The sequence below is a fragment of the Lepidothrix coronata genome, unplaced genomic scaffold, assembly GCF_001604755.1.
Source record: "Lepidothrix coronata isolate B3197 unplaced genomic scaffold, Lepidothrix_coronata-1.0 Scaffold44, whole genome shotgun sequence".
NCBI classification, from domain to species: Eukaryota; Metazoa; Chordata; class Aves; order Passeriformes; family Pipridae; genus Lepidothrix; species Lepidothrix coronata.
The window spans coordinates 5,557,918-5,573,143 of NW_016690224.1; the positions used below are offsets into that span (position 1 = coordinate 5,557,918).

The 15,226-nt window shown below is 40.9% G+C and overlaps 1 protein-coding gene across 10 annotated transcripts in view; it reads left to right on the top strand.

Annotated features, from left to right (window-relative positions):
* CIT (citron rho-interacting serine/threonine kinase) overlaps nt 1–15,226 on the top strand; it is an 82,820-nt gene that overhangs the window by 4,165 nt on the left and 63,429 nt on the right. For 7 of the 10 annotated variants that reach the window (XM_017814120.1, XM_017814118.1, XM_017814114.1 and 4 more), the window contains exons 2-10: nt 3,669–3,880; nt 6,698–6,830; nt 7,593–7,734; nt 9,000–9,175; nt 10,502–10,603; nt 10,813–10,955; nt 11,886–11,979; nt 13,306–13,509; nt 14,051–14,204. In XM_017814120.1, coding sequence (XP_017669609.1) covers nt 6,735–6,830; nt 7,593–7,734; nt 9,000–9,175; nt 10,502–10,603; nt 10,813–10,955; nt 11,886–11,979; nt 13,306–13,509; nt 14,051–14,204 — 1,111 coding nt within the window. In that variant the 5' untranslated portion in view covers nt 3,669–3,880; nt 6,698–6,734. Of the gene's footprint in view, nt 1–3,668; nt 3,881–5,585; nt 5,676–6,117; nt 6,179–6,409; nt 6,455–6,697; nt 6,831–7,592; nt 7,735–8,999; nt 9,176–10,501; nt 10,604–10,812; nt 10,956–11,885; nt 11,980–13,305; nt 13,510–14,050; nt 14,205–15,226 lie in introns of those variants that run through there. The other 3 variants (XM_017814116.1, XM_017814115.1, XM_017814117.1) reach the window with 3 other exon arrangements.

Genomic DNA, 15,226 nt, shown 5'->3' on the forward strand with positions numbered 1-15,226 from the left:
CTCAAGTTGTGCCAAGAGAGGTCTAGACTGGATTTTGGGAAAAATGTCTTCACTGAAGGGAGGGTGGTCAGGCACTGGAACGGGCTGCCCAGGGCAGTGGTGGGGTCACCACCCCTGGGAGTGTTCAGAACCCATGTGGATGTGGCACTTGGGACATGGTTCAGTGGTGGCCTTGGCAGTGTGGGGTTATCGGTTGGACTCGGTGATCCTGGAGGACTTTTCCAACCCTAAGGATCCTGGGATGCTGTGGTGCACCTGCCAGCCAACACTGGGCTGCAGGAAGGCACCTTGTATTTCCAATGGCTTCTCCAGCAGAGACAACTGGAGTATGGATTTGATATGAGCAGGTTCTTCCCAACTGAATCGAGTTTTCAACTGGCATTGAACTGACCTATTTAAAACCCCAACCAAACAAACTAACAAACATCCCTGTTTCAGAAAGGGAGATATTTTCTACTCCAGTGGAGAACTGATTCAGTGATGCTTCCCTCATGGCTGCCTGCCATGTTGTTACATCCTGTATTGCCAACAGAAATATAATCTTATTTATTCCAGAAAATTCCAAACAATAACTAGATCTGTTCTCCCTCAAATCACCACGGTACTGTGACACTTGAGTGTCTTTCAAAACCAGCTAAATCCTGAATTAATCCAGCCAGAGGTTTCTGGGTGTGCAGGGCTCTGCAAGGCATCCTCGCATGGGCAGGGAGATGTGTCTGGCACGTCTCTGCCTCCGGCTGATCCCCGGGATCAACTAAGAGCCTTCTACTTACACTAACACAGAAGGGCTCTTTTTGGACACTTTCCCTCAAGGATGGTCAGATTTCCAGTTTCCAAATATAGTCTATGGACTGGATCGAGCCAGAAATTCTTTCCCCACAAATCAGGATACACAGTGTTCTGGAACCCACAGGAGGCTGGGAATGGAACTTCAACACATGGTGATGAAGCACCGATGCTCATCCCACAAACAAGCAAATTACTGTTGTAGTAAGTGAAAGGGTGTCCTTCCTGCAGAAATCTTGTTGATTTAAGGCAAGGAAAGAGTCTTGCTGCAAACATTCAGAATATGTTCATCCTGGGACCAATATACGATTCAATTTTAATAATAAGTTTTAATCGTGCTCTCAAAAGAATTCGGTGTCTTCACCGTAAATGTATGTCTGTTCATAATTTCTTTTGGAATCTGGGTAAAATATAATTGGAAATGGCCATTTTTTTCATGATTCACTGCATTCCAGAGTAACTGAGCGTTTTGTTAGATGCAATTTCCAGCTGATAAACTGCACCTGTTCCATTCTAGGTTTTATCTCCTGAGCCAGAGTTCAAGGTTGTCTTCCCTTCTGCATCAATGAAAACATGCAAGTGGTTCTTTAGTGACATTTAAAACAAAACGTTTATTATAGTGGCTCAGATACTTTGTCAGTTTTGCTTTAATTAAGCGCCTGTCACTTGTTGCTCTGCAACATGTAATTCCCATTAAGTCATGACAAATTTAGTTTTCAGCTGCTCCAGAAGATGTTAATGTGAGCACATCAATATTCATGTGTCTTGACAGATCGTGAGGTTTAATAAATTGCTTTCTGTAAAATAATTTCTGTGGAATCAGGGGTGTTCCTCTGATAGCACAAAGGAAGCACGATGCTGAGATATATAAAATATAATTTATTTTTTCACTGCATCTGAAATTTAATAAATTATTTCTTCAGAAAGTAATGAGGGATTTGTTTTAGGCTAAATATATAAAAAAAGTGGAAGACAATTAGGATTAAAAAAAGCTTCACTTTCATGTGGTTAAATCCTCAGTTTACACATAAAGAAAGATTGTCAGTGACCCAATTCTGTTACCATTTCTTTTTGGTCACACCAGAAATTTTGTTTTGGCTTACAGAGAAATTCAGCACGTGGCTGTGTTAGGAGAGTTTGGTCAGAAAACATAGGCAGGTACTGACCAGTGTGTGCTGGAATGAGGAATCCTCAGAACTGGGATTTGGTCTGAAGAGCACCACATGTGTCTGCTTGCATTTTTATAAATAAAAGATGATGGCTGTGTATCTAATAGGAAGGGCATGTGTATTTAGAGCTATTTTAGTGGATTTTACTTCTGTAAATATAAAGAAAATAAAAGCAAAGTATAAAAAAAACCCCAATGAACGTTAGCACTTATATAATACAATTATTACTATATTGCTAATACAACAAAAAAGGCCTTTAATATTTGAATCAAACTAACCTTGAAGAATATTATCAGGTGTAGCTCTGTGCCTAACTTGTAGTGGAAGTCTATGGAAGAAACACCAAACAGCCTTTCAGGTCATTTAAAGTTTCATTTCCTTTCTGCTTATCCCAGGAAGATGACTGCAGAGTGGTCTTTTCCCAAAAATCCTCAGGAGGAAATTAAAAATACTGCAGAAGGAAAGACAATATAATTTCCTGATTATTATTTCTCTTTGCCTTCCTATCTTTGAAAAGGAATTTATTTACCTCTTCCATAACTGTTATTCCCAAAGATGTGTTGTGCAAATATTTCTCTCCCCTGGAATGTGCATGACTATTATATCTAGGTTGGATACTTCGTGATAGTTTGGGAAAAGAAAGTGGAACAAAATGTGCCAGGGACTTAAGGATTGTTTAGGTCCCATTAAGTGAAGGTGAGAGCTACCATTAGCAAGGGTTTATGACAGCATTTGAGTCAGCCAAATTTATTTGATTTTATTTGACTTGATTTGTTTTGATACAGAAAGTGGTAACCCAGCTGTGCTCAGAGTTAGGGCTGGGGGAAAAAAACAACAGAAGAACTTGGTTTATTACAAGATCTTTTAAATACTGGTGAGTTAGAGAAAGGCATAGAGCTGATAAAGGATAATTAATTTTTTGGTTTTATATAGAATTATAGACTAGCTATAGATTAACTGTGGTAAAGGCCAGCCATTACATTCAAGCAAAGAATTGCTGAAGTACTTGATGTATTTCTGGGGTCCACATGCTCTGGAAGCCTGGGTTGCAGACCCCAGTTCTGCATGAGTAGATCAGGGAGGACAAAAAAAATAGTTTCTTTGGTCGTGCTTAGCTCTCAGCACTGTGGTAGCACAACCCCTGTTTATTACTTCCTAGCCACACAGAAATCCATTGGCATCCTGGGAGCAGCCACGAGTGTCTCGCTGCTCCACAGATGAAGATATTTCGGAGTGATGCTGCTGTAAATACAGAAGTTCTCAGCCAGATGGTGTTGGGGGGGACTTGGCAGCTCTCTGCCCATTCAAATATGGTGAGGTGAATTGGAATGAGGATCTGAGTGCCAGGTCCTTGGCAAAAATCTGGTGTACCTGCGTGCCTGGTCTTTTACATTTAGTGTCTTATACCTCAGGCAAGCCTGAAGGGTGTTACAGTGACAAGTAATTTTGGGAACACAGTCACCTTGGAGCACAATCCAACAGCATGAGAGAGGAGAATTTGGGCCAAGGAAATAAAGGGAAACCCCTACTCTTATAATAAAAAAATGCCAAACAGATGGTAACCAATTCAATGCATGTTGAGATGTCAAAAACATGTTGAGCACCATATTGAGACCTGTTTAGGGAAAATCACAGAGCTATTTATTCTGTTTTGCTTTTGAATGACCTGTTAATTTAATAGTAGGAATAAACCCTTGCTTTGTATAATTGCAGGTCTGCTGCTGATCCTTCAAGTTCAGTGAGGTTATTCTCAGGAGCAGCTGTCAAGATCAAGAAGTGATATTTAATTTGACTGTTACAAAGAACTGGTGTACTATGATTGCTCTTGATAAAAATATCAAAAGTATGAAGGAATCATCACTTTCACTCTGAAGACTTCAGATCACCAATTTAAAGAAAAGCAAAACACGTGTTCTTCTGAACAGGTATGTTCTGGTTTCTTTTACCTGAGACATAAGAAATGGGTACTGAGGTGTTATCACTGAAACTGTACAGCCTTTCTTTCTCTCCTCTCCTCCCCTCATCTGCCACTTCAGCTTTTTCTCTTACATGAGATAACAGTTCTGGTGCAACTGTATTTTTATGCTACTCTTTCATTTTGCTGGTAGACATTCTTGTTGATGTGAGTCTTTTTACACAGCAACAGAAAAAAAAGACCAGTAAGTGATCTTTTACTACGTGGCTGCTTCTAGAAAAATACGTATTTAAGGGCCTTTTTAAAGGGAGCTAATCTAACTTGAACCCCCATCTAAATTATGAGGAAAACCGTATCTGTCCCAAACAACAGTTTTAACAGCCAGCTTCCCTCCTTGCAAACACCCAACAGTATGCAAACAAAGAAATCTTTATTTGGAAAGAATGAATTATAAACCTGAAAATCATAGAACTAAACTGATGCCATTGTTGAACCTGCTGGGCAGCTGAGAGAGGCCCATGGTCCAGCCAAGGCAGACTTGGTAGCCAAGCAGCTCACCTGGCTGGTCAAATTTGGGATATTGTGTGGGAGACCCAGAGCTGTTCATGTTGTAGAAGGGAAAGGGTGGCCTAATGTGTATGAGATGAAACCTTTAATGACCCATCTCCTCTCCCAGTTTGTGGATCAGCTATTCCACAGTGTCCTGCAGAGAAGAGGGAACAGCCACACCTTGTGATTTGAACACAATATAGAAATGAGCTCTCAGAAGGAGAACCCAGCTCTTCTGCTGCACTCATTTGCTACATCTAAACTAATGTACAGATATGGTGATTTCCCCAATGGAATTAGAAACTATGTGGATATTTAACAGTAATTTTGGCAGTTAAAAGAGAGGGGGTTAATGGCATCTGCTGAGGAGGAGATGGGTTGGAGAAAGCAAAAGGCAGAGGAGCCTGTAATTCTCCTCTTAATTTGGATGGCAGACAATAAGACTTGTCCAAAATATAGGAAAGGACACCTTTAGACAAGATAAGGTTTCAAATGTCAGTGCAGGATGTGGTATTTTACTAATTTGCACTAGCATGAAAATTGATCAGTTTATGCACAGGAAGCTCTTTCTGCCCCTCTTTTAAGAGCTGATCTCTCCTGGGCAATGCGGTTGTGGATGAGACACAGCCAATGACAGTGTTCTGAGTGGAATCCAAAAACCAAATTGGCAGTGCAGGTGGCGGACAATAAATTAGATTTTAAAAACTCTTTCAGGTTCAATAACTTGAAATGAGCCCAGATATATAAGTCTGAGACAAGAAATAGACCAAAAATATGTCAGTGTTCCAGAGGTGGACTGAAAAAGGTGGAAGGAAGCACAAATCTGTAAAATGATTTGCACTTTAGCAGCCGGATGCCAAGCCAGTATTAGCGTCACTAAAATGAATGGTGGAGAGCAAAATATTTTATATCACTACACAGCAACATGGTTATTTTTGAGGATCCCACCACCGAGGTTTCTGTTACCAGCTCAAATCCTGCCAAGACACCGTGTAACAAGGGGCTGTGCTTTGACGCTGCACCCCGTGTTTAACATTCACTGTGGTGTCTGCAGATCCCGTGAGTGCTTTGTGCCCATGTTCTCCACGGACATCTCACGGATCCGTCCTTAAACAAGGTCACGCTGCATCCCACTGACCGTTCCCATGGAGGCGCTTCGGAGGGGATGCCGAGCTGGAAGCTTTTCAGCGGGGCTTCGCTCGCAAGCTAATCACCCCGTATGTGAATAAAACGGCCATACAAAGAGGGTCGTACAGGTCAGACAGGCGTTTTACAGAAAGGAAATTTAAAGCTTCTGAAAACCTTCCCGTTTCCCCTCTGGCTGCCCGACCTGGCAGCACCTGCTGCCAACTATGACGTGCAGGGCAGGGTCGAGCCAGCTCCAGTTCAGGACTGTTGGGAATGAGTAATTTTGTGCGCTCTAAGATTTGGCAAAGCAAAAAACAGACAGGAAAAAAAAATATAAAGAGGTAAAACACATTTCAAGCGGCGTGCGCGCTGTACGGGAGCAAACCGGCGAGAGCAGGTCCGCAGCAGCTCAGCGACAGCCGCGGCGGCGCCTCACGGCTCACTGCAGGCTGCGCGGGTTTGCCTCCGCTTCCCCCGGGGAGGCCGAGCCGGAGCGGTGCCAGCCCCGCGTCCGCCGGGTCCCCTCAGCGGCGCTTCCGGCCCGCCCGGCCCGCCATTGGCGCGCGCCCCGTCACGGGAAGTGATGGCGGGCGGGCCCCGCCCCGCGCGCGCCGTTCAAACGCGGGCGGCGGTAAAGGCGGGAGCGCGCGGGGCCGGGCGGGGCCGCGGGGAGGGGGCTCTGAGGGGACCCGGAGGGGACCTCAGGGTGGCTCTGAGGGGGGTCTGGGGGCTGAGGGGTCCCTGAGGCCACCGGGGGCTCGGGGGGGCTCCGCACCGTCCCGCCTGCGGCCGTTCCCTCTCCGCCCCAGGGAGGCGGTGGAGCCGCCGTGCCTGGAGGTGTTTAAGGAAAGACTGGATCTTGCTCTGAGCGCCCTGGTGTAGCTGACACGGTGGTGTTCGGCCACAGGTTGGGCTCGATGATCTCAGAGTTTTCCAACCTAATTGGTTGGGTGATTCTCCACTCCCCAAACCCCCCCGTTCCCCAAATTGCTGCGACGCGCCAGGCGCGTTCAAACTTACCACTATTAGTAAATTTTCTTCCCCAAAGGAATATAAATGTTGCTTAGATTACATCCTCCCTCATCTCCTTGTTTTTAATTTAAAGTCAGCCATTCAAATTCCTGCTGAATGTACCTGTTCTCTTTTTCAGGTGATTGTTTATACGGGATAAGCTCGTACAAGTAAGGATGTTGAAGTTTAAATGCGGTGCCCGAAATCCGGTCGAGGCAGGAGCGATGGAGCCCATCACCAGCCGAGCTTCTCGGCTGAATCTGCTCTTTCAGGTAAAGAACATCTGGCCTGGGAGTAGCTGATCTCGGTTTTGTTCATGTCCACTCCCTGCATGTCAAAATACAGCCTTACTTGTTTGTGTGGATGCTCAAAAGCGTGCCTGTGTCATTGTTTGGGGGAAGGGGTAAAAGAAGTGGATAAATAAGTGAAGTTCAAAGTGTATCTGCTTTGCACAAAGTTCAGTGGATAGTATCAGGTCTGATGTTTTGTCCATGTGTCAATGCTTTAGCCTGATGGATTTTTCCATGCAAAGATGAAATATTGCATTCTGTGCCCTGTAATCTTCATTTTTTTCCATGGGTGATGTAGCTGTGGGTTTGTCCTGAGATGAATTTACCTAACCAGCTGCTATTTGATCATCTGAGGTTCAGCAGCTTTTCCCCTAGAGTTAGTATTGATACCGATTACTTAAACCATTTGTACCATGAAAAAAACATACATGATACAATGTCAAGGAAAAATCCAGTCAGATCAAAGTCATCAGGAGGGTGTAGGTAGTTTCAAGAAAGCTGAGACTTGAACTTTAAAAATCATTAAGTTTGCTTTGTCTAAAAGTAAAATACCTGTGACAGCTATTACAGATAGACACAGTGAGTTGATATATTTACCTCACACTTCTGTATCATTTGCCTAATTTCTGAAGAAGTGATTTAAAAATGAATAATATATAATCTGCTCTATACATCTGTTATTGATTTGAGGCTTTTCATTGTTGTCTGAGACTCCATCTGCTGTTGCTGCTTTTTTTTTTCCAGGGGAAGCCACTCTTTGTGACTCAACAGCAGATGTCTCCTCTCTCCCGGGAAGGCATCCTTGATTCGTTATTTGTTCTTTTTGAAGAGTGCAGAAATCCTGCTTTAATGAAAATTAAACACGTTGGCAACTTTGTCAAGAAGTGTAAGTTTGTTTAAACTAATTTTCAGGTGTCATTTTAAAAGACAGTTCTTAGTAATCTGAATGTTTAAGTAATGCTTTAGTTGCTTTGATCCATTAATGAATGTAACCCAGGACTTTGAGCATCCGACTTTTTGTGGGCAGACTCAACATTGCAAAGGGGATCTTGGCAGTCTTAGTAAAGCTTTGTTCAGGTCCAAGATCAAATGCAAGTGGCTTTTGAAGTGCTGTGACTCGAATGTGCATCCTCCTTAGTCTGTACTATATTTATATCTGAGGAGGCACTTTCTTGGAAAGTGTCTGAGCACTTGATACAGCAAAGCTCCAAATGCACACAGTAGAAGGATGTCAGAAGTTGAGAGCAGGGTAGTGACTAGACGGATGAGAAAAAAAATTCAAGAAAGGAACTTGATAATCCTTGGCTCTTTCATGTTTTGGATTCCTTGTGTTACCCAAGTTTTGCATGTGCAACTTGTAAATAGTGTTTCTGTTCTTCAAAGATCTAATTTCTAAAGGAGTAAATATGTTACTGCTAACGTGCTTGAGTTCCTTTCAGGGAAGAGAGAAAATAAAAGGTTCATCAATTTTTCCGTTAAGATATAGCAGAAAGCCATTTGGTTACAAGCAACGTGTCATGCCCTCTGTAACAGCTCCATCCAATGATTTCTAGATATTGTTATTGGACAGTAATCTTCTGTTGGTCTGAAGAATTTTTAGAACAGCCTCCCATGAGCGATTGAGTATCACCCTGCATGCTGGTCAGTGGAAAACTCGAGCTGAATATCTGCAATAAATGCCTGTGGTTGGTTGTTAGACAATGGACTAGTGCCTCCCTCAGGCAGAGGAGCAAACCCTGCCCCTGGACTCCAGCGAAGCCCTCGTATTTAGGGAATACACTTCGTGTTGGTAAAGGGTGGCTGGAAAGAAGTTGGAAACCAAAGAGGCTCTCAGCCTCTGGTGTTATGAATGGGACAGAATTATGGTTGCTATGAGAACTGTCTTAGCATTTCCTGATTCCTTTGTATGTACCATATTTCAGACTTAACTCTGCATCGATACATTCTTTTTCTAGTTCTTATGCATAGTGTTATTTTTAAGAAGCATATTCTGGAAAGATTTAACATTTCTTGAGAATCTGGAACTGAATGTCTTTTTTTTTTTTTTTTAAATTTTTTTTTTAAAATTTAATTTTATTCCCCAGTTTTGATGTCTTTTTTTTTATGAAATGCCAGTTGGCCAATGTAAAAATAAGTATTTTATTTTTATAGATGCAGAGGCTATAGCTGAACTAAAGGAACTGCAACCCAGTGTGAAGGATTTTGAAGTAAAGAGTGTGGTTGGCTGTGGTCACTTTGCAGAGGTCAAAGTAGTAAGAGAGAAAGTTACTGGTGATATATATGCTATGAAGGTGATGAGCAAGGAGTCCTTGCTGGCGCAGGAGCACGTACGTATATTTGTGTTATTACAGTAGGAGGATAAATTGCAATTTGTTAAACACTTCCTTTTTGTCACTACTATTAGAATAAAGCTAAAAATGTATCTTGAGAAGGTTCATCTTACATTTCGGTAGAGCAATAAATCTGTGTGTGGTTTTGCTGTGTTTAAAAGCCGTTGTCAAAGCCCATGGACTGGCTGAAGTGCCATCCTCAGGTGCTAAAACATGTCCCGTGTCTTCAAGAGCTTAACATCAATTGTAAGACAAGAAAAAACAGATGAAGTAAACACTGAATCAGTATTGATCTGCTTGTTGATGGCTTGGATTTTCAGGCAATCTATTCATTAGGGGTTTTTTTATGTTAAAGAGAGACGTAGAATGTCAAGAGTGGGTGTGAAGGCAAACTGGTGATTGGGTTTTTATGGAGAGCCTCTCGCTACCTTGGGAAATGCATTACTTTTAAACTTAAAAAAGGGGTAATAGAGGTTGTTATCATAGTTTAGTGAGAAACAGAAGTTAATTCTTTTACTGACTTGAGATGACAAGCAGGACAGAGACACTCCATGAAAGACCTCTTGAATTTATGCAGCAACATCTGCATTAGTTGATCCCCATACATGGTGCAGTTAGGTTGCTCCTGAGATTCCTTATAATTTTTTGTAGCTACTAAAAATGAAACCAGGCTAAAATTGTTCTTTCTATTGCATAGAACAACAAGGAAGCAGAGTAGGATACTACCCTTATATGGCATTTGCTCATTCTTGTTCATTGTGGGTCAGTGAAAGTAGGGAATGTTGGTCTAAAGAAATTTATGGTATTCTGTAATAAAATTAATTTCTTGTTGTCTGGCTGAACATCTGAACAATTCAATAGTTGCTAGAGGACTATTTCATCAAAGCCTTGTATTTTAATGTATTACTAAATTGGCTGTAAGATGCTACCCCATGATTGGTCCAGCTTCTTTTCTGCTTGTCTGATTCTTTTGAGATTAGTTTTATTTTATTGGGGCCAGTCCAGATGAAGTCAACCAGGACTGCACTCCAGACTGGTGCATGCTTCAACAGATTGAGAGGGAAGCTGGCCTTTGCTGCAGGGACTGTTCAGCTGAAAGCAAGCTAGACAACAGAGAGTGGGAGGGGAACAGAAAACAAAAAGAAGTAAAATTAAATTACTTTTTTGAAGGTGTATATCACAAGGAAATAGCACTTAAAATTTCTGTGTAATTTTTTTGCGATGCGTGCCTTTGGCACAGACTCAAACTTTTCTCAAACTAGGGGATTCTAATGTATTCCAACTCCCTCTCATCATGATATAACTGAACACTTCTTTTTGTAGGTGTCATTTTTTGAGGAAGAACGCAGCATATTAGCTCAGAGCACCAGTCCATGGATTCCACAGTTACAATATGCATTTCAAGACAAGAAAAATCTCTACTTGGTAATGCCTAGTCTTTGTTTCTCTCCTCTGTTGAACACTACTGCTGTTGTTATACTAAAGAACAACGTGATGGTTGAAATGTGCTCGTTTTCTGTTAATTTTCCTGCACTACATGCCACTATTTGATATGTGTCCAGTGTAATATGGAGGAGTTGAGTGGAATATCTTTTGTGTACATGAAATATGTGTTCTTTTAAAATTTAATGTAGGTTATGGAGTATGAGCCTGGAGGGGACTTGCTGTCCCTCTTAAACCGATATGAGGACCAACTGGATGAGAATATGGTGCAGTTTTATCTCGCAGAGTTGGTCTTGGCCATTCACAGTGTCCATCAGATGGGTTATGTACACAGGTAGGTAAAGTTTGCTTTGCAGAGCACAGATATCTTTAATCAGTATCATTCCAGAAAAGGTGTTCTGGAATGATGCATTCTTGTGTGATTTCTTTTATTTTATATTCTGTCCTCTTTCAGGACAGTATTTCACGAGCTGTATTGGAAGACAAAATTAGAAAATTAATCAGACTCCCAACTATAATTGTAGCTAAAGGCATTAACTTTGATGTAAAGTTCAGCCTAATATCAAGAAAGGATTGTTACATATATTTTTCTGGAGGCTCAGTAAAAAGAAACCTTAATGCTGCACTATAAAAAATTTAAATCTTTTCCAGAGATTGCTGCTTTTGGCACCAAAGAGTGTGGGAAATTAGTGTAATTGTTAAAAATTGTTGTGTGCTGACTGGCGAACAGGGCAGTATAGGATGTTGGAGTAGTTAAATATCACAGTTTTCTCTCCAGGCTTGGAGGCTGATGTGTGCATTTTCAAATCATATTGGTATTTAATAAATTGATTCCATTCTGAGGGTGTGGAAATTATTAGGAATTATTTTATGTTCCAGGAGGTGCAGTGGCTGCACTTAGAGCACAGACTGTGGCCTTCTAATGCAAGGTCACTGCCTGGATTTGGAAGATGAGCAGAATAAGTTGCAAGGGAATTTGGGAAGAAAGCTACCTCATACTTTACTGTAACTCACAATGTGGTGAGGGTGCAAACCCACCTTCTCTTTCCACATTCTATCAATAATGATTAACCTTCCATGAAATAAGGGGAACTTTAATACTTTCCTATTTGGTTGGAAACAACAGCAGTTGGAAACAAGGCTCCCACTTGAAAGTGCAGCTGAGCACAGGGTTGAGTGTAACTGAATCGGGCTATCCTGTTATCTGGATGTGATAGGAGGGAATAGCATGGAAAGGTACTGAGGGCTTTCTTCTTGCTTACAGAGATATCAAACCAGAGAATGTTCTTATTGACCGAACAGGACACATTAAACTGGTGGACTTTGGGTCAGCTGCCAAGATGACAGTAAACAAAACGGTAATAATGTGGATTTAAACTTTGTCTGTGGCTTGTTTGGATAGTCCAGTCAAAAGAGGAAAACTAACTTGGTATTTATTCCTGGACTGCACCTCGCTCTTCTGCCTCTCTTGTCCAAGAATCTGCTCTCAATCATAGTTTTCTATTTATGAAAGGCTTTTCAAACATGAGCTCGAGTATCTTTTGCAGCCCTCAGTAGATATATATTAGCTTATTAAATACATATAAATACACAGGTAAGGTTTAGGCAAGACTACTTACTCATGGTGCTGCACTGTGATACAAAATCATACTTTTAGAGGTTCTTACAGCTCTTCAATGGACATGGATTTATAATTGTTCATAATTTGAAGGGAAATCGTGTCTGTTGTAACTAAGGTGGCATAGCTTTGAAGACTGGGGATCTCTTGGTTAAAATGGGTCACATTCCAGTGTTCTGGGCTTCACTCATCAGCACTACATTGAAATCTGAATCAGTGGAGTTTTTTATAAGTTCCTTGTAAGTTTTGGTAACTGCAAACAACTTTAAGTGAAAATTTAAAATTAAAATATATCTAAGTGAGAACATGAAGATCTGCACCAGATTCCGGTCTTGTTTTACAAGTTTTTCTTTCTTCATAGCATTTTCTTTTTGATGTGATTCTTACCATTCTCTTTTCCCTGTTCTTGCATTTTCAGTGCTTTCTGCATTGCATTTTCCTTTTAAGTGTTTTCTTCACATTGCCTTTTCAGTCACCCTCAGGTTTTTAGCCTGCCTGCTGTTCTGTTTCATTCTTTATGCCACTCAGTGCAAAAATGATTGCAGTTTTGACTCCTGAATTACCTTTTCTAAGCAGTCCAGAAATTCAGATATTAGTACTCTGCTGATCATGAACATAAGGTAAAAAAGTAGGGGTGAGAGAGGAATGAGGGCAGGGAATATTTATGTCTAAATTTGACTGGTTTTGAAATTTCAGCTACGATATCCCTGTTAATACTACTTGAAGCAGTAGAGCTAGACTGTATTTTCTGCTTAAAACATCAGTTTAGTAATCCTGTGCTTTTTGGAATGCAGCTTTTCTACTTTAGGAGTTTGTACTTTCTAATAACAGTTGGCTCTGATGATTTGACTCCTTTTATACCAAATAGCTTGCTTTGTTTGTTTATCAGCAGTGTCCTTAATGTTGCACTTATTTGCCAAACAGCCTTGCTTAAAATTACTTACTTAAAATTCACTTGGAGGGCTGAAAATTATGCCTGATTAAAGGAAAAAAAAAAAAAAGAAAGAAACAAGATGAAAATGAACAGAAAGTGCTGTGATATCACTTGGTATATCTTTGCTTCTAGGTGAATGCCAGGCTGCCTGTTGGCACACCTGACTACATGGCACCAGAAATGCTGACGGGGTTGAGTGGGGATGGCAAAGCCTCTTATGGTCCAGAATGTGACTGGTGGTCCCTCGGAGTCATTGCCTATGAAATGGTTTATGGAAGAACTCCCTTCACTGAAGGGACTTCAGCAAAAACTTTCAATAACATCATGAACTTCCAGGTAGAGAGAACTCCTTCCCTGTTCTCGAGTAAAAAGGGTGTAACTAGAGACTGTTTTTACAGTTGAGAAAAGAAGCTTTTGGGTGTCTCTTACTTTGTCATGTTCATAAAATATTTGGAATATATGCTTTATATTGTATTTGCATGTCTCTGTAGTGTAGATATCAAGTAATTTTTTGTAACAGGTGTCATAGTCCCTGGTTCAGAAAATCCTAAGCCACAAACCCTTGGAAGTTTGGGAGAATTTTCTGGGAAAGTGTCTTGTTTTACTCTTCCATCTGTGTGTGCCATTGGCCATTGCTCAGCATAAGATGGTGACCTGGGATACCATTGGCCTGGGTGGGAACAATTGTTCCTGTGTTCTTATCTTTGCTGCAGTAAATGCATATAAAAGCCTATTTGGATAAAAAGCACCCTGCTTTTATTTGTGTGCTATAAATATTCATCCTTTGTGCCTGACATATCTCAGAATAATGAAACTTAATCTTACTGTTCTGAGCCTGTTTTCCTACTGAGCAGAAATCCATTTCTTTCTAATGCAGAGATTTCTGAAGTTCCCAGAGGATGTGAAAGTTAGCAGTGAATTTCTTGACCTGATCCAGAGCCTGCTTTGTGGGCAGAAGGAAAGGCTGGGTTATGAGGGTCTCTGCTGCCACCCATTTTTTTCTAAAATTGACTGGAATAATATCCGTAACAGTAAGTAGAATAAAGCTGTATTTATAAAGAATTTCTGATTCTTTGGTTAATGGGAAAATTGGTACAATGTGAGTATTTGTGTGTTTGATTTGAATTATTCATTATGAAACAGGACTGTGTCCTGGAGCAGGTGCTTTTAACAAAACAGCTCATTTTGGTTTTTGAATAGGCTATGTTAACATCTCAGGTGAGAACTGTAAGGTGAGATGAGTTTAATAAAACTCCATATGAATTTCTGATGCAATTGCCATATTACTGCAGGCACTAGACTGGAAAATCAAAATGGTCCTTTCCGTGTCCTTTCTCAGATTAAAATGCATCAGTAGGTTCATTCAGGCCTCTGCCACCTCAGTTTGCTTAATTTGGGCTTCATCTGCTTTTTTTTTGTTGTATCTTCAGCTTTCTCCTTCCTTGCTCGTGAACCAACTTCACTTTAAGGTTGGTTTATTTTTTGTAGTTTCTGTAGGTGATGAAATGTCCATGGCTGTAGGGCCATTGAGTTTTTCCTCAAAATCAATGGGGGTAATATATCACTGGGGTTTTTTTGGTCAAAAATCTGTTCATTCAGCTAGGAGTAGAATAAAACCACCGAGGCAGATAATTTTCTGTGCAGAAAACTGTTTATAGTACTGTGTAAACAATGGAATTTTGTGTTTGGAAGTACTGAGGCTCCAGCTCCATGGCAAAAGCAAATATTTCACAGATCATCAGTGATCTCTATATGGGCGTCTGACTTGTGTGGGATAGTATTTGAAATTATTTAGACTGTAAGATTATCTGGGCAGGCAACATGCCTGCCTTATATTTTTTATCAAATATACTGTAAGGGAATGATTGTGCTCCATTTTCCATGATAAATTGCTAAGCCCAGTGCTTCTACATTTGATGACTATCTCAGCACTTCAGCTGTCAGCTCCACAGACTGTTTGCTCACTTTTCTGTTGATTCATTAATTTTGAACTTGTGGAGTTGCTGTTCTGTTAAATTCCATTGTTTCTGCCCTTTGAGAGCCATTGAGCCTC